General features: G+C 36.0%; 1 protein-coding gene across 7 annotated transcripts in view; it reads right to left on the reverse strand.

The window, feature by feature from the left end:
- The window catches only part of Kiaa1328 (KIAA1328 ortholog), a 291633-nt gene that overhangs the window by 107498 nt on the left and 158659 nt on the right, over positions 1–25476 (reverse strand). For 6 of the 7 annotated variants that reach the window (XR_012447056.1, XM_074069918.1, XM_074069920.1 and 3 more), the window contains 2 exons: positions 23739–24409; positions 14618–14725 (listed from right to left, as the gene is read on the reverse strand). Coding sequence is in view for 6 of the 7 variants with exons in the window: in XM_074069918.1 (XP_073926019.1) it covers positions 14618–14725; positions 23739–24409 (779 nt within the window). In the remaining variant the exon portion in view is untranslated. The remainder of the gene's footprint in view (positions 1–14617; positions 14726–23738; positions 24410–25476) is intronic. The other variant, XM_074069919.1, reaches the window with a different exon arrangement.

Here is a 25476-nt window from a genome sequence, read left to right on the forward strand (position 1 = left end):
GAGAGTACTTTTGCTTGCCCCTAATAGAGGAACAAGTAGACCCCAAGGTGTGGACGGATGGACACACTGTGGGATGGGCACAAACAACTGTCCCAGCCCTAATTCATCTCAAGGACCCTTTCTGGTTTCCCCATCAAAACCAATATAATATCATTTAAATCCAGAAGTTAAGGAGGGGCTAGTTCCCATAATCAAAGACTTAAAAAGACAGGGACTGCTAATAGAATGCTCCAGCCCATATAATACTATTCTCGGTGTCAGGAAGGGACCTAACAACTGGAGGCTAGTCCAGGATCTCTGCCTGATCAATGAAGCAGTAGTGCCTCTCCAACCTGTAGTTCCAAATCCCTATATGCTTTTAGCCCAAATACCTCCAGGTACTGCTTACTACTCTGTCCCGGACTTAAAGGATGGCTTCTTTTGCATTCCCTTACACCCTAAAAGTCAACCTATCTTTGCCTTTGAGGACCCCACAAGGAAGTCTGGACAGGTCACCTGGACTATCCTCCCCCAGGGATTCAGAGACAGCCCCCACCTCTTTGGGTTAGCTCTAACCCAAGACTTGGCAGAGGCAATATCCACAAGCTACTCTGCTACAATTTGTAGATGACCTCCTGCTCTGTGGACCAACTGAGCCTGTCATTTCATGAGCCACTGAGTCCTTACTAAACTTCTTAGCAGATAGAGGATATAAACTCTCTAAAGAAAAAGTCCAATTGTGTCAGTCTAGGGTTACATATTTAGGTCTTGTCCTGGAGAAACAAACGAGGTCTGTAGGAGAAGATAGAATCTGTCCAATCCTGACGTTTCCTTTACCTAAAATTCTAAAGCAATTGTGGGCCTTTTTGGGGGTCACATGATACTGTAGAATTTGGATCCTGGGATATGCAGATCTAGCCAGGCCCTTATATCAAATCCTTAAGGAAGCACAGAAGGATACCCAGCCCTTTATTGAATGGGATGACAAGTCAGAAAACTGCATTCCACCAGTTAAAAAAGGCCCTATGACACCTCCAGCACTGGGTTTCCCAGTACAAGACAAGTTTCAATTATATGTCTATGAAAAGGGAGGACTGGCCTTGGGAGTGGTGACTCAGCTCTGGGGCATCACTCCCCAGCCAGTAGGCTACTTCAGCAAAGAGTTAGATCAGGTACCCAAGGGATAGCCAGGATGTCTTAGAGCAGTGGCTGCAGTAAGCCTTCTAGTGCCTAAAGCTCAAAAACTTATCCTAAACAATCCCCTAATGGTTTATACCCCACATGACCTAGGGAGAATTTTAAACTCAAAAGGAGAACTTTGGCTATCTGACAGCCGTCTACTTAAATACCAGGGCCAGGCTAACAACACTCAAGGTATTTTATGCCTTGAGAAAGGATATCTCTTTGTAGGAAGGTCATGGAAAAAGAACCAGGTATGAGGGCTGCCATGTCTACACCCAAACCATACTTGAGGAAACTGGGCAATTTCCCAACTAATTCCTAATCCTGAACATATCTGTTTTTGGAATAATACTATAATACAACAAACTGAATTTTCCCAATGAACAGGAATAGCTTCCCATAGAGATAAAAGAGAGGTTACTTTAAAAGTTTTAGGGATAACAGCATTAGTTACACCCCTAGCTGAAATCAGCTATGGGGTAATTGCCAACCATGTAACTGCAAAAAACCTAACCAACCATTGCCTGTATGGTCATGGACCACCACCTGGCTCTAGATTTTCTTTGGCCTAAACAAGGAGGGGAATGTGCCATCACCAATACTTCCTGTTGCACATATATAAACACTTCAGGCATTGTAGAGGAACATACAGATTGCATTGTCCAACAGGCTAAGTGGATCTGGGAGCAAATAAAATCCTGGCTCCCCTCCAGGACTTGGTTCCTACCCTTTCTGGGCCTATAGTTGCCATTATTCTCCTGCTTGTATTTGGGCCTTGCATTTTAAACTTACTTGTTGAGTTTGTTTCTTCTTGCCTAGAATCCATCAAACTACAAATGCCTCTGATGGAGATGAAAACGACCTACTATCGAGGTCCCCTTGACAACCTCTCTCATAGTCAGTCCTGATGTTGTGGGCCCTTCATCACCCTCTGTCAGCAGGAAGCAGTTGCTGAATAGACTTTATTGTCCCTATTCCTAACAGCAGTTAGGCAGGTCACTGAGAGGGGGGACTTGAAGGACAGACCACAGGAGGTCAAGGAGACACTTCTCCTCCCCAGGAAATGCCTGTCTGCATCTGAAAGGCATCTCTGCCCTCAGGTAATGCACAAAGAAGATGGCTATAAAACCCAATCCCCACCCTGACTCACAGGACCACAGGGCTTCTGGGTCCCCCTGCATTCCCCACTATGCAGTCTTTCTCTTCTCTTCTCTACAAATAAAATCTTTCTGACCTCTGCTGTTGGAGTCTGCCTGTGCTTTCATTCTCAGAGTGGGCTCAAGAACCCTGAGCACCTGAAATTCCTGCATGCATCACCTGTGCATCAACCGCTCTCCCCTCCCCTCTCCCCTCCACCCACCTCGCTTCCAGGCAGAATCTGTTCTGCCCTTTTCTCCAATTTTGTTGAAGAGAAAATAAGAAAGACGTAGCAATTTTTGCTAGTTTGAGATAAAGATAGCTATACAGAGATTCCTAGCATTGCTTCCATGCACATGTGTATTACAACCTGAATTGGTTCATCTCTACCAGACCTCTTCACTACTTCCAGGTCACCTTCCCATAGTGGCCTCTGCCAGTTTAAGATTACTTTATTTAATCCTCTACAGTGGGCACATCAACTATTTTCAAGTTTTAGGTTTCCTTCCCTTTCCGTATTCCTCCTGTACACATTCTTCCCTTAGTGTGTGACCCATGTCCAATAGTAGGTCTACATAAGCTATCTCTATATAAGAGAATCATCAATCAACAACCCTCTTCTTATTGAAGACAATATATTTCCTTGATTCTACTAGAACTTAGATATTTAAACTGTTTTTGTCCTTTTCAAATACTTGGATATATCTCTAATGGTAACAATTTATTTGCTTTCCACTCTTCCTCTTCTACAGCTCTTTATTTACACATTGAGAAAACAAGAGGGCTCTTGTTTAAACTTTATAGAGTCTTTAAACTCAAACTTTAAAGACCCATCTTCATATTTCTGGGTTTTACTCTTTTCATTGTAATTTTTTGAAAAGCACAACCTCTGTATGTAGTATTAGTGTAATAGAATCAAGCTTGAGTTTCTTCTTTAAACTGTCATTTTTTTCTATTTGTCATTTACCTGACAGTGTTTTTCTTAAAAGCTAGAAAAGTTTAAATCTACCTGCTTGCTCAGAAAATTATACTTAAAGACTCCTTTTTATATTAGTTACTTCATTCCCTTTAGGTACCTTTCAAGCTTTCTAATGAGACAAAGTTTAGAAAGGTATCCTTTTGGCTATTTTCCCTCAAGAATACATGCTTATATGTAAAGCAGTTAGGATTAGAAGACACACACAGAGAGAGATGTCTGTAGTCATCATGATTCTGTAGGACTTCACGACCAGGAACTTCCCTCTCAGGGACTGGAACCTCTTCTGCCTCTCCTTGAGAGCTGGGCTGGTTCCTCGGATGGACTACCAGACATTTTATTTCTAGAGGAAAACCATTCCTTTTTATACCACCATAACTTCTGCACTTCAGTTTATTAACAAAGTAACAAGGTTTAAATAATCACTTTACCAAACCACAAAGAATTAAGATATAATAACTCATCTCTTTGCTGTAAGGCCAAGGTGCTACTTTTCTCATTCCATCTCAGCCAAAGTAATTTCTGGAAATCATTTTATAAGGAGAAGAATAACAAAATAAACAATAAAAAAAACCTGACATCACTGTTCTCATGCTGAGTATTCTAGTAAATGTCATGGCAACTCAGTGCACCTAAAATTGTGTTCATAATCCCATTTTCTTATTGTTTAAAAAGAGCAGCTACCATTAAGTTAAGTCATAATGAGTAGTCACAGACCAACTGTAAAATCAACATAAACTTTTATAAAAATATTAAAAATATTATGTATGTAATTAAAGTATATAACATCATAGGCAATCTAGTTGGGGTTGATTCAATTTTACAGCTTTTTCTTAAAAAGCTGTAAAACCAGAGTTGAGACTTTTCCGAAAAAGAAGGAATTCCCTCTGTGGTTTGTAGCTTCAGCTGCCTCTCCTGACAGCCTGGCTTATGGATTTCAGGCTTGCTTAGCCAGCACTGACAACTGCATAAGCTAATTCCTTCCAATATATCTCAAAATATATTTCCTGCTTCTTTGGTTGACTTGGACTAATACGATACTCTACCAGTCCACAGGACATAACAAAGAAAGATTCTCTTTCCACCAGATAGCCCCAGGCTCAGATTCAAGGCTAAAGAATTAAGGCTTGCATACACTGAGTACCAAAGTAGAAAATGCCAAACTGCAAAAGGAGCACAGAATTCAATCCTCTTCACCATGTGAAAAACAAATGAGTTGAGTTCAATATAAACTTTTTTTCCATAGGATTATCAAAATTGACTCTGCTTCATATATAATAGTGAGTTCTTCTAAGACAGGCATCAGTCCACAACAAGCCATCATAGGCCAATCAAGATCATACATACTTTATGACCAAAATGTATGCTAGGAACAAGATAATTATTTTTTCATCTTATCTTCAAATAAGCCTTCATTTCAGTCCAGAAAGTTCATACATACTAATGCTGCCACAAGTAAAAGAATGTACTTATTTATTACTATTTGTTTGTACATTTACTCTGTGTATATTCAGTTGCCCAGAGTCTAAAAATAAATGTTTTAGCTATCTCCAGGCAGTTAGAAAAGCAGTTGAAGATACTGCTAATTAAAAATAAAAAATCTTTTATGGCATCTAAAAATTTTATGCCCTTTCAGAAGAAACCCTCGGGACTTCTGAAAACAAGAATAAAAAAACTGGCTTAATAATCACTATTCTTAGCCTTATGTTACCTCTACTCATTTATAGGCACATAAAAGTCTTATGTGCCAATGTGATTTTTTTTTGTAAAATGCTTTTGGCTTCCATCCATTTTACCTTAGTTCTTACTCCATCCTCTTAGTGAAAAAATATCTAATATACAAGTATTTCAGCTATAAATGAAACACAATATGTTTATAGATTCCTTTCATAGAAAAACCTTGACCAGGAAATATTTTATCAAGTAGATCATAATATGCAGAAACTGCACTTTAGATTCTACCAAACTTTTGGACTATCAACCAAAAGTTGTAGGCTTCAGATTATAGGAAAATAGACAGTCACTGTCTAAAAAGAAACCCACTGTTCATTCCAAATAAATCTGGGAAAGAGGTTATCAAAGCAAGCAGACTCAAGTGGCAGTGAAAATTCTGAGTCCCCAATCCCACTAGTATTGTTGGCTAGGAAGAAAATTACTTTCAAAAAGATTTGTGTAACTACATTAGAGCCAAGGCTGAGAACCACCACTATTCCATATGTTCCTGTGCAGCAGATTAAATTGTAAAGGTTTATACTGTAAGAAAAATGATCTTTTCTATCAAAGTATCTGTTACCCTCTTAGATTACTTAAAGATTCCTCAGATCACCATCTTAAGTGACTTTCATGTTTAAAGGGTCTTTGCTTCTTCTTCCAGATTCGTGCACAATTCCATTGCCGGACAAACTACATGCCCTAACCCATCCCCCAAGCCTTTCAGCCAATCGGGAAAGACTGTGAACCTTTGACCTGGACAAATCCCAGGTGAGGGGCAGGTAAAACTGCATCAGGGATGAAGGAGGAGCCACTGTCAGCCATTTTGTGCTTGCATGTTGCTTAGCTGGAGTGAGGACATGCTTGCACCCTCTTGATAAGAGAAATTGCCTTGTCAAGATTTTCTGTCTCTTGTGTGTCTGTTTTTGGCACTGGAGGGTTATTAATTCCAACAATACTAATGTAGCAGAGAGGAGGATCAAAAGAAAATAGACTAGGCCTGAGTCCTGATAAAGTAGCAGGGAGGTAGGGATGGCATAGCAGAGAGTTAAAACCTGAGAAATCCGAACATGAGGAAGGTCACATAGCACTAGGATAAAGTAGCCAATAAAATTAAATATAACCATATACAGATTAGACCTTGCTTTTTGCTTCTGTAACCTGCTTGCAAGGGTATATAAGGTGAGACCTCTTTGTTCTTGGGGCTCAGCCTCTGGACATGAGTCCACTAAGTCTGTGCTGGCACAACAAAACGTTGCTTCCTTCTAATTGCCTCAAGAGTCCCGTATCTCAGCTAGCAAACTCCTACAACAATACAAGTTGTTAACTAGCTGCTTGTATCTGACCAGTGATAGCAGCATTATTTTCTTTTTAAAAGTTTCTCTAATTCCTATCAACCATTCTCTCTTTCCCTCTACTACCATACACATATACACCTTGGGAAAGGACTATGCAGTCAGATAATCTAATATTTTGAAAAATCTATGAACTAAGATGACAAATTTGGTGAAAAAATTATCTAGATCCAATAACATATATATATTACATTTGAAGAAGATAGTTCTAAGGATATTCTATGCCTGATATGAGGGGCAATACTCTGTTTGTTTGTTTTTTCCCCTATTTTGAGTATCATCTACATTACTGCTTATAAGAAAAATGTAAAAGTTGGCTAAATAAATTACAAAATAAACTGGAGCACCAATTTATCTTTTTAAAACTGGCAGTTACATACAATTTTAAAAAGTTACATTATCATCCACCAAAACATAGATGTCACAAATAGGATTTAAATCTACTTGCTCCTACTTATTTTATCATTGTATCTAATATGGAGATAGAAGGGGATTTTGGCCAGTCATCCTGGAAAATTCCCTAATAGTGCAAGGTATAATAAACAGGAAAATCATCAGGAAAAAAAGGAGAAAGGTTGTAGTCTGAAGACAAGCAAAGCTTTGTACCATTTTTTATTGTGTTCTTAGTGACATTTATTTTGAATTTTGGACAAAACTAAAAACAGAACTTTTTAAAAAGTTTTAGAGATATAATTTACATACCATAAAACTCACCCATTTAAGGTAACTTTTAGTAAGTTTAGAGTGGTACAACTATCACCACAATCTAATTTACCATTATTTCTTGTGCCTCACACACCCATATGTAGTTACTTCCCATTTCCATTTCCCTTTCTCAACCCAGGCAATTGCTAATATATTATTTAAATCTATAGATTTACCATTTCAATGGATCATCCATGTTATAGCATGTAAAATAAAATTTTATTGCCAAATATTCCATTATATGCCATTTTGTTTATCCAGTCACCATTTGTACATTTAGGGTATCTCCACTTTTCAGTTTTTAAGAAAAATGCTGCTAGGAACATTCACATACAATATTTGTGTGCATGTAAGTTACTTAGGAGTGGAATTGTTGACTAGTTGGGTATTCTATGTTTAATTGATGTTTTTATCTTTATTAAAAGGCAAAGAATTAAAAAATTGAAATAAGGTTCTGGACTGAAGAGGACAGAGATTTTTTACATTATAACTCACAAGAATTTGAGAGATAAGAAGGTTCCTGAATCTACTACTCCCAACCTCTAGTAACCATCATCCTATGTCAACTTCCATGAGATCAGCTTTTTTTCTATTCTACATACACCTGCAGTAGAGTCATGTATTAAAAACACACAGATCAATGGAACAGAATAACACTATGTATCCATAGTTAACTGACTTTTGACAAAGGTGCTAAGAACACACATTGGAGAATAGAAGTTTTTCAATAAATGATACTGTGAAAACTGGTCATAGAAATGTAACAGGACTCCCTCCCATCTCCTACAAACACAAAATGGATGAAAGACTTAAATGAAAGACTAGAATCAATGAAACTTGTAGGAGAAAACAGGGAAAACAATTAGGACCCTGAAACAGGCAAAGATATTTTTGGAGAAGACACTCAAAAATAAATCAAAACACGGTTTTAAATAAAACTAAAAAGCTCTGTACAGTAAAGGAAACAATCATGAGAATGAAGACCCAACCTACAGAATGGAGGAAAATATCGGCAAATTGTACATTTGACAAGGATTAATATCCAGAATATATGAAAAACTCAAAACTCCATAGTAAGCAAACAAACAAAAACAACAAAAATCCCAAAATGAAATAACCTGATTTAAAAAATGGGCAACAGAGCTAAATAGACATTTTCAAAAGAAAACATACCTGAAATGGCCAACATATATGAGAAAAAAAAACCAAACAATTTAACAGCTTGCATCTTTCTCAAATTTTATATAGCCACTCTCCTTTCTATTTCAGATTCTCATTTCCTAAGGTTCTGTTTACATTTCTCTTTTGTTCTCTAAACTTTTTCACAGAAATTAGGTGCAACCCCAATACATATGCTTGCCAAATCTAAATCTCTGACTTCAATTTCTCTTAGGAGATTTAGACACAAGTTTCTACTCATCTACTAGGTGGCTTTGGCTGGAAATCCTACCTGTTTAATAATCACAAATTTTTGGGGCTACAAGAAACTCAGTAAAAATCCAGTGTAACTCTCATTTACAGGCAAGGAGAGAGGTGCATAGCATTATCTTTACAACTGCATAGGCAATTACAGAAAAGAGTAAAACCTGGCATTTTGACCCTTATTCCAATAATCTTTAAAATTAAATTAATCATCTTCATCACAAAATCAGTTTTTTCCTGACTTTTTTCTCTTCCAATCACCCAGGTCTAAAATCCGAAGCCACATATTTAAACCTTTTCATAATCTAACCTACTTTACTAATTTAGTCTTTAATTTTCCCGTGCTCTTCTGATCAAATTGAAAAGTATTTACTGCTGGTCCTCCCACATACTGTGTGATTTTTTTTCCCTTTTACTCAGAGTCTCTCCATCTCTCCTTTTTATCCCTGGCCTATTAAAATTCTATCTTATTTCTTAGGACTTATCACAAATAGTACTTCCAGAAATCTTTTGTGTTTCTTTCATTCATAGCCTTTATATTCTGTGTAAATGAGAAATGTTTGTACATTTGCTTTACTCTACCATTAAAGTACCTGAAGGTAGTAGCTTCCCTACATCTCCTGCAGTTTGCAGAAAACTTTACTTACTCACTTTTTGCATTGCTGGGGATCTAACCAAGAGCTTCATTCATGATAGGAAAATACTATACCACTGAGCTACATCTGCAGCCCCTACTTATTTATTTTTAATAATAGGCATTTAATAAAATCTCTTGTGAACTGCTCAGCATTATAGGAAAGTACAAAACTGGTCAGATTTTTAGAAGTCTGAAGAATTCCAAAACCAAATTTATTTGTAAGGTCATTTTTGTATAGTCAGTAAACAAACAAAAATAAACTTAAAAAAAAAAAAGAGGACCCATGAACAATCAGAGTTGTTTGTGAGTTTTTAAGTCATTATCATGTTTCATGAGATAATGACCTTCCAATGGTTTGGCTCAGCTGTGCCCTACTATTTGCTTCTTATTTGTCATTAAGGCCTCACATATTATTTATTTTCATTCTATAGCTTTTATGAAGGAAGACAGCAATGTAAGCTCCCTTGCCTGTGATTCTTCCCACATATAATAGAAAATAAATTGCAATTAGATCTTGGTAATTGTATATAATTAACTCAAAATGAGCTGTTAATTATAAAAAAATATGTTTCTCACTTTCTCATTATCTCATTTATTTTAGCTCCAAATTCTAATGCCTCACTTGAGTAAGTTTAATATTTTAAACACACAATATTTTTAATACTAGGATAATTTAAATTTCCAAATAAACAAAATTTAGCTTAAAATTAAATTTTATCTAGGGAGTGCTCCTATTAAAGTCAAAGAGCTTGCAAGGTACAAAGAAGGTCATTCTCATAACAACTCTTCATTATATGTTCTAAAAGCAGCAGGCATTCCAGCTTGAATAATTCTACATAGGCTTCTCAAAGCAGTTCAGTAGTCTCCCTTAATTCAAGTCTACCTTTTCCTAGGTAAGCAAAGACGTTAGTTTTATAACCAACTGAATCAAGGAGACACTGAATTGATCGTCATTATCTCTTTTAATCTTACATCAGATTAAATATTGAAGAGCTGTCGAGGAATTGTTGGCTTTCCAATGACTGGCAGACTTTGGAAGCAACTGCCAGTTTCTTCAAACTATTATAACGAAAATAATATTTTGAATGGTCTACAGTTTTATCAGAAGTATACTAGGAAACAGTCTTTTGGAAGCAATTTCTAATCTTCCCTTGTTTTTGTCATAATTATATAAATTTAGGGCATGTATGCCCAAATATCTGCAAACCTGATATCTATAGGTTTAATATCCATATAATTAGAATACTAAAAGGACAGCAGAAAGAGAATAGAAAAAAAAATTTTTTAAATGAGAGGATTCCAAGATGGCGGCTAGAGGGAGGAAACAGAAAGCGTGCCTCCTAAAGTAAAATCTTGGAGAGATGCTGGAGATACACCTTATAGGAAAAACCACTGAGAACAGGCAAAGCTTTGACTCCTCCACACCTCCAGCCTGTGCCTAGCATTCCCACTTCAGATTAAACGGAGAAACCAGGAGGGCTCCCGATCCACCGCCAGACGCCAGCGCCCAGACAGCTTGGGAAGATGTGGACCACAAGGTGGTATGTGGTACTCCCACAGACAATCCTGGGCCAGATCAGCATAGACCCCTGGAGAGACTGACCCCCACCCAGGGAAAAAAGAGAAACTGAATAATAAGCAATAACAACAAAGACACATAGTAAAGAGGGTGGGGCGCCCTGAGTGCTGAAGAGGGGGGGAGGGAAAATCCCTCACAAGCCGGCTGGAGAAGGCAGGAGCAGCGGCACAGGCCAAGCAACCGGGAGCAGGAAAGCTTGGAAAAGTGGTGGTGGGAGGAAAACTCCACAGTAGAGGGGTGAAGACTCACTTCCCACATGAACTGTAAATAAACACGGCTGGCCTGAGAAAGCTAGTGCAGTGGCACCTCCCCCAGTGTGCTAGGAAAGGGGAAAGCTTATAGAAGTGGTGGTGGCGCCTAGGAGAACTCTTGAGTAAACAAAGGCTGAGGGGCTAGGTGAGTGTTAAGCTCACACCTGAGATCTGCATAAATAAAGCCTCCAGCAACAGCAGGACAGCAGCGGGCAGGCAAGCCACAGCCAGAGATAGCAATTCACAGAACTATCTCCAGACTTTATTTTTCTCTCCCTACCTTTGATGAGACAACAACCAAACTACACCTGCATGCTGAAAAACTTACTCAAACTGTATTGCATTTGATCTTGGGACACCATGTGGGTTTTTTTTTGTTTTGTTTTAGTTTTTTTCCCCTTTGATGAGACAATGCCAGAACTAATTCTGAGACACCATCTCCAGGATTGGAGGCTGAGGGACAACCACCAAAATTATTAAGACTGAAATTTTATTGCATTTGAACTTGGAGATTTTTTTTTGTATTTTTTTTTCATTTATTTATTTATTTATTTTTAGTTTTTATTTTCAATCCTCTGTCTCTCTAATGCCTGTTCAGCTTACTGTTGATTAGTATACTATCACTCCCTGTTTATATCTTTGAAACTTTTATTGTTTGTTTAGTTTTTTTTCTACTTGTTTATTTGTCTTTCCCTTTTTCTTTAACTTCTTTGCTTTCCATCTCCTCTCACCCTTCCATTCTAAATATCACCATTGTTATTATAACAAGCTAGAAAATACTTACTTGCACACAGTACAGGGACAATAACAACACCAAGGGCAATGTCGGGAAGACAGAAAAAACAGGGAAACCAGTTTCCCCACAGCAAAAAATTAGTACAGGAACCAGAGGGAAATGAAGAAAACAGATACTCAGATCCAGACTCCAACAAAATGAAGATAAACTATGCCAAAGAACCCAATGAAGCCCACAAGAATAATTTAAAAGAAGACATACTACAGGTACTCAATGAGAATTTTATAGAGATGATACTGGATAGAGTCAACCAAAATATACAGGAGACACTCAAGAAATTCCAAAACAACAAAAATAGAGAATTTGAAAATGCACAAGAAGAAATAAAAGAAGCCATAGAAGCACTGTATAAACACCAAAGTGAAACAAAGAACACAATTAATAAAGAGATAAATGAACTCAGGACAAAAACAGACAACATTAAAGAGGAAGTGACTCAGGATATGGAAAACCTCAGAAAAAAGAATGAAACAGAATTGTAAAACAAAACAAAAAATGCTCACCATCTCTAGCAATAAAGGAAATGCAAATTAAAACCACACTAAGATTCCACCTCACCCCAGTTAGAATAGCCATCATCAGCAACACCACCAACAACAGATGTTGGTGAGGATGCAGGGAAAAAGGAACCCTCTTACACTGCTGGTGGGAATGTAAACTAGTACAACCACTCTGGAAAAAAATTTGGAGGCTACTTAAAAAGCTAAACATTGATCTACCATATGATCCAGCAATACCACTCTTGAGGATATACCCAAAAGACTGTGACCCAGGTTACTTCAGAAGCACCTGCACACCCATGTTTATTGCAGCACTATTCATAATAGCCAAGATATGGAAACAGCCAAGATGCCCCACTACTGATGAATGGATCAAGAAAATGTGGTATCTATACATAATGGAATTTTACGCAGCCATGAAGAAGAACGAAATGTTATCATCCGCTGGTAAATGGATGGAATTGGAGAACATCATTCTGAGTGAGGTTAGCCTGGCACAAAAGACCAAAAATCGTATGTTCTCCCTCATATGTGGACATTAGATCAAGGGCAAACACAACAAGGTGATTGGATTTTGATCACAAGATAAAAGCCAGAGCACACAAGGGAGGTATGAGGATATGTAAGACACCTGAAAAACTAGATAGCATTTGTTGCCCTCAACACAGAGAAACTAAAGCAGATACCTTAAAAGCAACTGAGACCAATAGGAGAAGGGGACCAGGAACTAGAGAAAAGATGAAATCAAAAAGAATTAACCTAGAAGGTAACACACATGCACAGGAAATTAATGTGAGTCAACTCCCTGTATAGCTATCCTTATCTCAACTAGCAAAAACACTTGTTCCTTCCTATTATTGCTTATACGCTCTCTACAACAAAATTAGAGATAAGGGCAAAATAGTTTCTGCTGGGTATTGAGGGGGTGGGGGGTAAGAGGGAGGGGGCACAGGGGGTGAGGGAGGGGGTACGGGGGTAAGGGAGGGGGTAAGGGGAGCGGGGAGAAATGACCCAAATATTGTATGCACATATGAATAAAAATAAATAAATAAATAAAGACACACACTTTCAAAAAAAAAAAAATGAATGGCCTAGAAGAATGATCTCTTATCATTCACAAGTAAATGGATGGAACTAGAGAGCATCATTCTGAGCGAGGTTAGCCTGATCCAAAAGACCAAAAATCGTATGTTCTCCCTCATACGTGGACATTTGATCAAGGGCAAACACAAGGGGATTGGACTTTGAGCACATGGTAAAGTGAGAGCACACAAGGGAGGTATGAGGATAGGTAGGACACCCAAAAAACTAGATAGCATTTGGTGGCCTCAACACAGAGAAACTAATGCAGAAACTTTAAAGCAACAGAGGCCAATAGGAGAAGGGGACCAGGAACTAGAGAAAAGGTTAGTTTGAGAAGAATTAATTTAGAAGGTAACACACATATACGAGAAAGCAATGCGAGTCAACTCCCTGTATTGCTATCCTTATCTCAACTAGCAAAAACCCTTGTTCTTTCCTAATATAGATTATACTCTCTCTTCAACAAAATTAGAGATAAGGGCAAAATAGTTTCTGCCTGGTAGTGAGGGAGTTGGGGGGTATCGAGAAGGGGTAGGCTGGGTAAGGGAGGGGATGGGGGAAGTGGGGTGAAATGACCTAAACATTGTATGCACATATGAATAAAAAAAAATTAAAAACAAAACAAAACATCAACAAAAAAAACCCAAATGGCCTGAAATTAACAAAATTTCATGAAAGAAGAATTCTTAAACATTGATTGTGGGATGTAAAATAATTTGACTTCTATAGAAAATAATTTGACAATGTGAATCGAGATCCTTAAATAGATTCATATACATGTTAGTGATTTCCCTTATAGTAATCTATACCAAGGAAATAGGTAGAGATAAATTTATATAAAGTGGTATTCTTGAAAGTGTAATTTGTAAGAGCAAAATTCTGTATACTCAAAAACAGCCTAATAGATAAATATTGGGACAGTTTCCACATAATAAATATTTGTTGAATTAATTAATTATGTTTTCACAAAGCTTTAATGAGATGAGAAAATACATAGTGAAAAAAGGAAATAAAATTCTTTTTTTTTTGTATGAAATAATCCCTATTACTCAATATAGAATATACTCTCATACAAAGAAAAATAGAAAAGGACTCAAAGGATTGTTCTTGAGAGGTTCGGATTAAGAAAGATTTTTATTCTCTTCTTCGCACTTTTCTACATTTTTTCAAAATTTTATAATGGAAATGAAATTATTTATATGATCAAAAATAGTAATAACAATTACAGAAATATAAATTTATACTAATATATTCTACACATCTATGTCCTTAATATTCTTGCCTTCACCCAGCCCTCAGGATTACCTTCGTCCAGAGTCACTCTCATTCATATCCAGATTGAGCTCTCGGGGTTTAGTGAACATTTTGTCAGCAACTAGTTCTCTTGATTTAAATACAGCTTGAGTTCTCAACCTGTAAAAATAAATTGAAAGAATTTCTAATCCTCAGGAGCATGAAAAACTGAATGGAAATCCTTGGAAAATCACGGTCTTCCAGCTAGACCCTAGCCATTATTTTCAAGTTAAAACTACCTACCTAATACGAGTAGGTGGGGCTTAGCATGTGTGAGACTAGGCTCAGTTCTCCAAAGAGTACACATGCATGCACATACACATACACAAACACACAGGATAATACCTAAATACACATAAACAAACACTAATCAGTTAATAGGACTTTACATTTTCTTTATTAGGAGAGTGTGGGAAGATTGAGTTGGTTAGAAAGAATGTAGTTTAAAAACTAAAAATTATAGGTACTTTAGAAACACTTGAAGTCTCTTCTGTCTTCTGTAGAAATTGAAAGCCTCCTCTTATTCACTGCTAAGCAAGTGTATTTTGGTCACTGTGTTAGTTATCATTCTTTGCTGTGACAAAATACCTAAGGAAAGAACTTAAGGGAGGAAGGATTTATTTTGGTTCATTGTTTCAGTCCATCGTGGCTGGCTCCATTGCTGTGGGTCTGAGGTGAGACTAAAACATTATGGTGGATGGACAAGGTGGAGGAAAACTGTTCACCTCATAGCAGTTGGGAAGTAAAGAGATACAGAGCAATGGGAAGGGGTCAAGGACAAGATAATATCTTTCAAAGGCAAGCACTCAGTAACCTCCTTCCTCCAACCAAGCTGCACCTCCTAGTTTCCACTATCTTCCAATAATGTCATCAAAATTATCAATTCATCAACGAGTTAGCCTACTGATGAGGTCAGTTCCCTCATGATCCAATCACTTACCAAAATCCCCAACTCTAAATAATATAAATGCATATATAAGCCATAAAAGTCACATAGTGTGAGTGGGAACTCTAGTAAATCTTAAGTAGCATCCACCATATCTAACATATACATGGGAGGTACCCAATTTCTCGTATTGACATTTCAAAGACTTGAACAAAATATTTTCTCTGGACCACAGACAGAAGGAACTGGAAGGTATTTTATATCTCAATGCTAATCAACCCCACACTCATGTGTATGAGAAATGAAGGCTACTGAAAACATCAGTATACAAGCATTATTCTACCAGGAGTTTGAGTGTCAATCACTGGCACCAAATAGGTGAATCTTGCCACCTATTCTTTTGGATTTTTAGAAATGTTCTCTGCTTATTTGTATAAGTAAATTGTTTAATTATGAAATCAAATCATGAGAAAGTAAAAACACCCTAAGCACAGTATTGTCATTTTCACCATTTTTAATAAGATATAATTATGACTAACTATGCACAGTGATATGCAAAGAATATGTATAGATTAATTATCCTCGGGATTATAGTTTAAGACTAGTATTTGGTAATGACATACAAATTGTTAAGTAATTGCAGATGTAAAATACTAAAATCAGGCAAATATGAGAACAGAATTTTTTTTTCCTTTTTCTTTTATTATTCATATGTGCATACAAGGCTTGGTTCATTTCTCCCCCCTGCCCCCACCCCCTCCCTTACCACCCACTCCACCCCCTCCCTCTCCCCCCCACCCCCTCAATACCCAGCAGAAATTATTTTGCCCTTATTTTTAATTTTGTTGTAGAGAGAGTATAAGCAATAACAGGAAGGGACAAGGGTTTTTGCTGGTTGAGATAAGGATAGCTATACAGGGCATTGACTCACATTGATTTCCTGTGCGTGGGTATTACCTTCTAGGTTAATTCTTTTTTGATCTAACCTTTATGAGAATAGAATTAAAAAATAACAGCAATAGTACCAATCAGAGGAGCCTTTGCAGCAGCAATAGAAATAGTGATGATGCTGATGGTGACAGCAGATAGCATTTAAGGAATGAATTTTACATACACTATTACCCTGATATTCACAACCACTTAAAAGGATTTAAGGTGGGTCTTGGCACTATCAAAAATAGTATTCTGGATAAATCCTGAATGCTCAGTCAGGGAAGGGCTCACAAAAGATAACATCATCCTTTTAAAAGCTCTTATTGATCATCAAGTAATATCAAGGTGGTAGAATGAATTATTTATCAGGATTTAAGTAAATATTAATGTCATAGCAAATTTATTCCAAAATGATATGCTCATCTCCAAATTCTTTAACAATTCTATTCTATTCATTTGATATTCAATTACAGATTGCCTTCCCAATATTTTTCCAAACATTTTGAGTACTAACAATAATGCCTTGTGCATAGCAATTATTAATTTATTTGAATTTAATTAAAATAGGACTCCTTCACTACTTAAATTACAAAAATCAGTAAAGACATATAAAAGTTGAAATTATATGTAAATTAAGAGTGTGAGATTATGTATAATATACTAGGAGACAAGATAGGTATTGCTCATTTTGATATTCCTCCCATATGCTTTTGTGCAGAGCAGGAGGCTTAGTAAATGTTTACTAAAACAAGGAGATTTAAACTGAATTATAGAAATACAACATACATCAAACAGTATGGTGCTAATTTTGCATATATTCAAAAACTTAGAGCTAATTAGGTGAGAAAGAAACAGACCTAAAAATTTTAAGTAGTGAGATTTTTATTTCTCCTGTAATGAATCGCTAGGATCTAGATAAATAGAAAAGTAGAGCAATGATACTTAATTCAGAAGAAAAGGTATGACTTGAAGAAGAAATATGAATGGTATATTGGGAAAAGTTAAAAGGAGCAAACTTGCCTTCAGAAAAAAGTTATTTCTTAGGAAAAGTGAGGCAAATGGGTAAAGACGTGGTGATTATAGATTATAAAAAGTTCTGCATACTAGGCTGAAAACACGTAATCTAATAGGAAATTTTTATGGTTTTTCAAAATTTAGAAGTGGTACAATAAAGGCACTGTCTTAGGAGGATTCATTTGAGATAGATATTCTTGGTATATGATACAAATGTGCAGAAAGTTGAATTTCAGATAAGTTATAAAGTTACATAAATATAAAAAGTTGGCCAGAGAGTAGGGCAACTTTCAACTTAGAAATATGAATTATGATACTGATTAAATTGCTAATTTTAGGTTCATAGTTTCAGGCTGTACCAGCTAACTGTGGTAGACCAGTTTATGTTCATGGTATAAGCAACCAGAAGAATGAGAGATGAAGACTCTCATAAAAATTGTCTTGATCTGGGCATGGTGGTACATGCCTGTAATCCCAACACTCTGGAGGATAAGGCAGGAGGCTCTGAAGTTTGAGGCCAGTCTGGGCTACACAGAGCAACCCTATCTCAAAAAAACTGAAAACATTTGAGTTTCTTTTTATCTGGGCGTCTCACTTAAATTTTTGAACTTCTTGATTGGGGAAAATTTTGTTTTAGCCCTAGACCTATAAAGGACAAATGAAATGGCAGAATTATTATGGCCCCAAACCACAAAAAGTCATAAAGACTGTCTTTAAAAGATGACTAAGGCACCTAAAGCCAGTTTGGCCAGCTGAACGCTGATATGAATGTATATATTTATTTCACAAAGACTGCTCAAGAAGACTGAAAATACCTCAAAGTAAAACACTTGGGGTTTCCTAAAGTGAAAAAGCAAATAATGCCTTCCAAGGATAATAATATTCATCTATCCAAGATTGCAATAGTCACATGATAACCACTTTCATGGAGGGAAATTGCATATGGGATACAAACAAATATAGTCAGCTTAAAAAGAAAATCAGTATAAAGAGATTTGTTCTTAAGAAGGAACTCAAGATATCTCAAGTGAGTAGTTTAACAGATGGTTTATTTTTAGAATAAAAAAATGTAACACATTTCAAAGTTGTTGATAGAAGATAGGCATTCTCCTTTCACTACCAGATTTATGTTGTGAACTTCCCTGTAATTTTGCTCTGTGAAGTACATTTGTTCAATCTATAAAAGTCAAAGTTTTAAATAAAAAATATCATATAACTTGAAATCTAATTCTATGAGTTACTGGATGAATGAAATTGAAAGAAAGAAATTATTCTACCTGTTGCATATTTACACACTTAATGGCTTTCTATTCCTTACTAAAATAAAATCTCTAGGGAGTTCTAGTTCTGTGACAAGATGAGGTGGATGCACTTCTCCCTCCTCCAGTGCAGCCAGAATCCTACACATTACACTTGAAGCTAACAGAAAAAGACTTTGAAAGGTAGGTGAGGAAAGTGGACTGGACCCAGAAGAAGATACGTTTCTAGGGCTTTCTTTTTGCTTCATACACCTTGAATACTGGCGACCTAGAAATGCCAAAAGGAAGGAGCTAAAAAAAAAGGCCCAAACAACAAAAAAATTACTCTCTTTAGCCAAAGGATCAGGAAAGGGACAGTCTGCTGAGATAGAAAATTTTTAAATAATACCTGTCCTATTACAGCAAAACATCACAGGATAAACTGGGGCCTCACCTTCTCTGTTCCCACCAGTAAAGGTCAAGTGGATGCCAGCCTTTCATATTTCACTGGCTCTAGTGAGACATCCAACTCCTCTGCCTGTTGTTATAGTAGTGTCAAAGAAGGTTAACTTTAAAAGGAAGGTTTGGGTAAAACCCAATGTCTCATATCATAAGCTCAAAATGTCCCAGATACAACTAAAAATCACTCATCATATCAAGAACAAAGGATCAACTTGAATGAGACAAGACAATTAATAGAAGCCAATCCCATGATAATACAAATGTTGGAATTATCTAATAAGACTATTAAAACAGACATAATAAAAACGCTTCAAAGAGCACTTCTGCACATGCTTGAAACAAATTTAACACCAAAAAGCCCTCAGAAAATCTCTGAAAGAAGATAGAAAGAAGAAAGATAGTTGGAAATTTTAGTTCTGAAAAATACAATAAGCAAAAAACCAGCCAACCAATCAAACAAAACCTCAGTGAACTGCTGTTAACAACAGAGTGGAGAAGTAAGGGGAAGAATCAGAAGCTTGTGAAAACAACAGGAGAAATTACAAAATCTAAACAACAGAGAGAAAAGGATTTAATAACAAGAAAGCACCTTTTAGCAACGTGTGGGACTATAATAAAATGTTATATTTATATCCTTGGAGTCTGAAAGAAGGGTACTGGGCTCAAAAAGTATTAGAAATATAACAATCAAAACTCCTGTAATTCAAGACTATAATTCAAGAACCTGATCAAAGCCCAAATAAGGTAAACTTGAATAAATTCATGCCAAGACATATAATAGTCAAATTTCTAAAAACTAAAGACAAAGTCTTGAAAGCAGCAAAAGAGAAAGGACACTTTATGTATAAGATAAAATAATTTCAATGACTTCAAAGGACATAGGGACCAGAGGGAAGTGGCACATTTTTTAAGTGCCACTTAAAAAATGAAAGAAAAGAGCTGGCAACCCAGAATTTTATATCCACCAATAATATCCTTTAGGAATAACATAAAAATGGACACGGTGTTAGATGAAGGAAAGCTAAGAGAATCTGATGCCAGAATGCTTACCTCAAAAGATGGATAGAGTTCATAAAACAAAACAAAACAAAAAAGATAAATAAGGGAATCCTGGAATAGTAGGCAGGGCAGAAGGAAAAATTGAATAGATTAAAATATAGATAAATACAATAAATTTTCCTTCTCTTCAGTTTTCTAAATTCTTTTTATAAACTATTCCAAATGTGGCTGTTAAAACAAAAATCAGAATATTTTCTGATGTGCTTCTCAGTGTATATAGAGGAAGTATGCATGTATGTAGATATAAAATAATCTTTAAAATGACTATAATGGGGGATGGTAGAGGGACTTACAGTGAAATAACTTTATACATTTAAATTAAACTATAAATTATAACCTCAGAAGACTATAATGTCATGTATATATATAACATAATATTCAGAGCAACCAATAAGTCAAGTATTTCCAAAGACATATACTCAAAAGCACTACAGAAAAATTAAAATGGAATTCTAAAAAAATGTTCAAGTAACTCACAGGCAGGTAGGAAAAAAGACACAGAAAGGAAAAGCATAGGGAACAAATAGAAAAGAAAAAAAAATAAAATGTCAGACTTTATCCCAAACATATATAAATTACATTAAAAATAAATGTTTGAGCATAATAATGGAAGTGTCAGTAGCTATACTTTTATCAGATACAGGAGATTTTTAAAAAATTACTCTGGAAGAAAAGGATATTGCACAGTCATAAAAGGGTCAATCCATCAATAATATATAGCAATTTTAAATGTGTAAGCAGCAAATAACAAAGGTAGAATTATGTAAAACTAAAATAGATTGAACTGAAAGGAAAAATAGATAATTATAGCTGAAGCTTTCAATATTACTCTCTCAATAATTAACAGAACAGTTAATCAGGTAGAAAATCAGTTAAGACATAGAACAACTTAGAAACACCTTTAGGTAACATAATCTAATTGATATTTACTTGACATTTTTCACCCAAGAATAGCAGAATATACATTCTTTTATACACTTATGGAACATGTGTCAAGATAGAACATACACTGAGTCCTAAAACAAACCAACAAACTGGAAAGAAACGAAATCAACAGAGAGTGTTACATGATGGTAGTGGTATCAGACTACAAATCAGCTGCAGAAAGAAAACAGGAAAATGTTGAAAACTTGGAAACTCAACATAACATAGCACTTCTAAATAATCTATAGATAAAAATCTCAGAGGAATTTTAAAAATACACTGAGTTGAATGAACATGAAAAGACAACATATTAAAATTTGAGACATTGCTGACTCATTTGTGAGACATTGCTGGGAGGGACATTTATAAAACTAAATGCTTCCAATAGAAAAAAGGAAGTTTCAAATCAATACTCTAAGTTCCTACCTTAACAAATCAGAAAAAAAGAACAAGACAAATCCAAAGCAAGTAAATGGAAAGAAATAATGAGCAGAAATCAATGAAATTGAAACAGAACAATAAAATAATGAAACAAAACCCTGGATGTTTGAAAGATAATTAAAATTAAATCTGTAGCAAAACAGACAATGCAAAATAGAAAGAAGACACAAATTACCAATACCAAGGATAGAACTTTAAACCCTGCAGACAACAAACAGGTAATGATGCAATACTGAGAACAAATCCAAACACATGAATTTCATGACAGATGAAATGGCCCAATTCCTCAAAAAGCACAAACTACCAGGACTCTCTCCATGTCTAATAGATAATCTGAATATCCCTGTAAGTATAAAGGAAATTGAACTTGTAGTTTAAAGACTCCCAAAATATAAATCTCCAGCCCCAGATGATTTCACTGGGAAACTCTGCCAAACATTTAAAGAATTAATACCAATTTTACACCATCTCTTCCAAAAAGAAGCAGAGAGCATATGTCTCAATTCACTTTATGAGGCCAATATTACCTCAATACCAAAACCTTTACACTAAAGAGTACAAAAAAGAAAACACCAGATTAATATCTTTCATCAATACTGATGCAAATATCCTTTAGAAATCATTAAGTAAAGTTCAGTAATATATAGAAAAGAATTATACTCTATGGCCACATAAGGTTTTATCTAGGAATACAAGGCTGGCTCAATATTTAAAACTCAGTGCAATCTACTATATTCCCACTCTACATAAAAAGAGCACATGATCCTAATAGGTATTTGACAAAATTCAATATCTATTTATGATAAAAAGCTTGACATAATCCATAACAAAAAATCAATTAATTGGACTTCATTAAAATTAAAGATTTTTAAAAATGAGATTTTTGCTTTACTAAAGATCCTGTTAAGAGACCGAAAGTACAAACTACAGACTGAACAGAAATACTTACATCCACATATCTGACAAGGGAATTATATGTAGGTGATATAAACAACTTTTAAGAAGACTGGCATGGTGGATTATGCCTGCAATCCTAGCTAACTGGGAGGTAGAGATTGGGAGGATCATGATTGATGCCAACCCAGGCAAAAAGTTTGCAAGACCACAATAAAAGTTGGGTGTGGCAGCATGCACCTGTCCTTACTGCTACCTGGAAAGCACAAACAGGAGGATCATGGTCCAGGCCTGTCTGGGCATAAGTATGAGACCCTATTAAAAAAATAACTAAAGCAAAAAGGGCTGGGTATGTGACTAAAGTGGTAGAGCACCTGCCTAGTGAGTGCAAGGCCCTGAGTTCAAACCCCAATATTGCAAAAGAAAAGAACTCTCAAAACATAATAGTAAGAACACCCCAAAAATCCAATTTTGAGAATATACTGTGTTAGTGGGTCTGTCTGAGGAGTCAGTGGGAGGTGAGAGAGGGAAACAAAATGTTAGAGAATGAAAAATACTGAAACAACTCATCTACACATGAGTATAATATAATGTACTGCATCATAAGTTGTTGAATATTAGGGGAGCATGATGACAGAGAAAGAGTAAGAAATGGGGGGTTAATTTTATTAAGGCATGATATATACAGGACTGAAGTACCAAGGTGATAGCCCCTTGAACTACCAATATAAACTTTAAAAAAAATGAAGGACAGGAGAATAAAACATCATTTTTCGAGGTGGTTATCAGTGAGAAGGAGTGGGCATAAGGAAAGAATGAATGAGTGTGAATATGGTGGATGTATTTTGTATTCATACATGAAAAAAGAAGAATGAAACCTATAGAAGTTGTTCTAAGAAGTGGGGGAGGAGAAAGGAGAATGATAGAAGGGGTAAATCTAAGATCTATGACATTGTAAGCGCATATATAAATATCACAATGTATCCCTCTGTACAACTATTATATGCTAATAAAAAATAAGAAAAAATTTAAAAATTGTCTCTGATATCCAGCAAATTATCCCAGACTGCTCAGAAAGGAGACATTCTAATCTTTTAGAAGACAAATCAATTTTTCATGTCTTCCACAAAAGATAGGAATTTCACTTAGTAGTCACAATTGGTATGCATCATGAGCAAGCCAGGATCCAGAAGAACGTATGTTGCTACATATCTGCTATAGTAAAAAACAAACAAAAAACAACTATTTTATACTGTGTTCTAAAAGAACAGGTAGAACTTACCAATTGTAATCCAGTCGAGACTGGTGAAGCTGCTGCTGTTTCAGAAGAAGCTTTGTCTCCTGCTGAGCCAGCAAATGCTGAAGGCGATCCTTTTCAATTTCCAGTTCCATTTTCTGAAACATCAGTTGTTTCCTTCTATCTTCTGAGAGCTGCTTTTTTACATCAGTTTCACTAGGTTGCAGTGCCCCTCCGCCATGCGCAAGGGATTCCCAAGGAAGCCCACAATAACTGCATGATTCTGGCTGGGTCTTGGAATATTGAGAGGCCATGTTTGTAGAATGGCTTTCATGAACATGATCTTCATTTTCAGAAAGTGTATGACCACAATACTGACTGGATGGAGTAGGCTTAATGTGTGGACATTCCTTTGTCTTTAATTCTTCTGGTGCAGCTTTCTCTGTTGTGAGTGTTTCTGCTAGTTTTCTCCCTGAAGATTCATAAGCACATGTTCTGGTCTCTGATGGCACCCTGTCTAGACCCTCTTTGGGATGATGAAGGGTTACTGATTTCAAAGAATTATTCCTAAATTCCATAAGGGATTCTGAAGTTGAGTCCTGGTTTGCAGACTTAGGCCTTTGCTTGGTTTGATAGGTTTGTAGTTTGGCTACATTCAAGTAGGAACCATCTAATTCTACAGATGAAGAACGGAGAGTGCTTTTTCTGTTGATTACCTAAGAAGAAACCCAATGTCACTTGTCAAACAAAAATACAATAATACAAGTTCTTTCTTTTAGCTTTTCAGAAATCAATAATGTATGTTCACTACAACAAAACTCTTACTTGCTCTTAAAAACTGAATGATAGCAGTAGCATAGCTAAACAAATATGTGCCACAAAGCCTCATCCATTTTTAAATAGCCTACATTTCAGCAAATTCATGTAAGGATGAGAAAAACAGTATTAGTATGTACTGCTTAAACAATATCTTTGGTGATCTGGGGAGTTGAAAATAATGAAGGTTACATAAAATCAACTTTGAGAAGATGCAAAAGCATTAAATGTTAATGTCTAAAATTGTTTACTTTTGAATATTGAGCCAAGAAATTCATTCAGCTACCTTAAACACCCTTTGCTTGGCCATTACATAGAATGAGATTTGATGTAAAGTATTTCACCTAATACTGAATAGTTACTGCTAGAAATTTGATGAGTTTGTATAATATCTTTATAGAATACAGATAAAACCAACCACTTTCAGCAAAATATAAGTCTAATCAAAAGCAGTAAAACACAAAATGTATTTAATTTTGGTTATAGACATAGTGATTTTTCAATTAAGCTGTTCAAGTCCTTAGGATCTGATAGAACTCAGGCAGAAAGGAAGCAGGTATAAATTATCACTGACAGATCAATAGAGTGAACATTCCCAACATTTTAGCCTTAAGCCTATTCTATTAGGGAGAGAAAAACTTGGACTATACCAGTGATTCTCAAACTTTAGCATATATCAGAATGGGTTGGCAGGGCTTATCAAACATGAGCTGTTGGTTTCATCCCTGGACTTTCAAACTCTGTCTGGAGCAGAATCTTGCATGTCTAACAAGTTTCCAGGTGATGATGATGTTACTGATATGGGATCACACTTTGAAAATCCATGGTTCACATCATGGACTATTTCCATCCATCTGACTGCCGACTGTGGCCTTAGAAGACTGAGTTGTTGTACTTAGCTCAGCTCTGAACATCACTGATTTATTATAACAAACAAGTAAATTTTCTTCACCATGTATTTCAGAAA

Source organism: Castor canadensis, chromosome 4 (assembly GCF_047511655.1).
Source record: "Castor canadensis chromosome 4, mCasCan1.hap1v2, whole genome shotgun sequence".
NCBI classification, from domain to species: domain Eukaryota; kingdom Metazoa; phylum Chordata; class Mammalia; order Rodentia; family Castoridae; genus Castor; species Castor canadensis.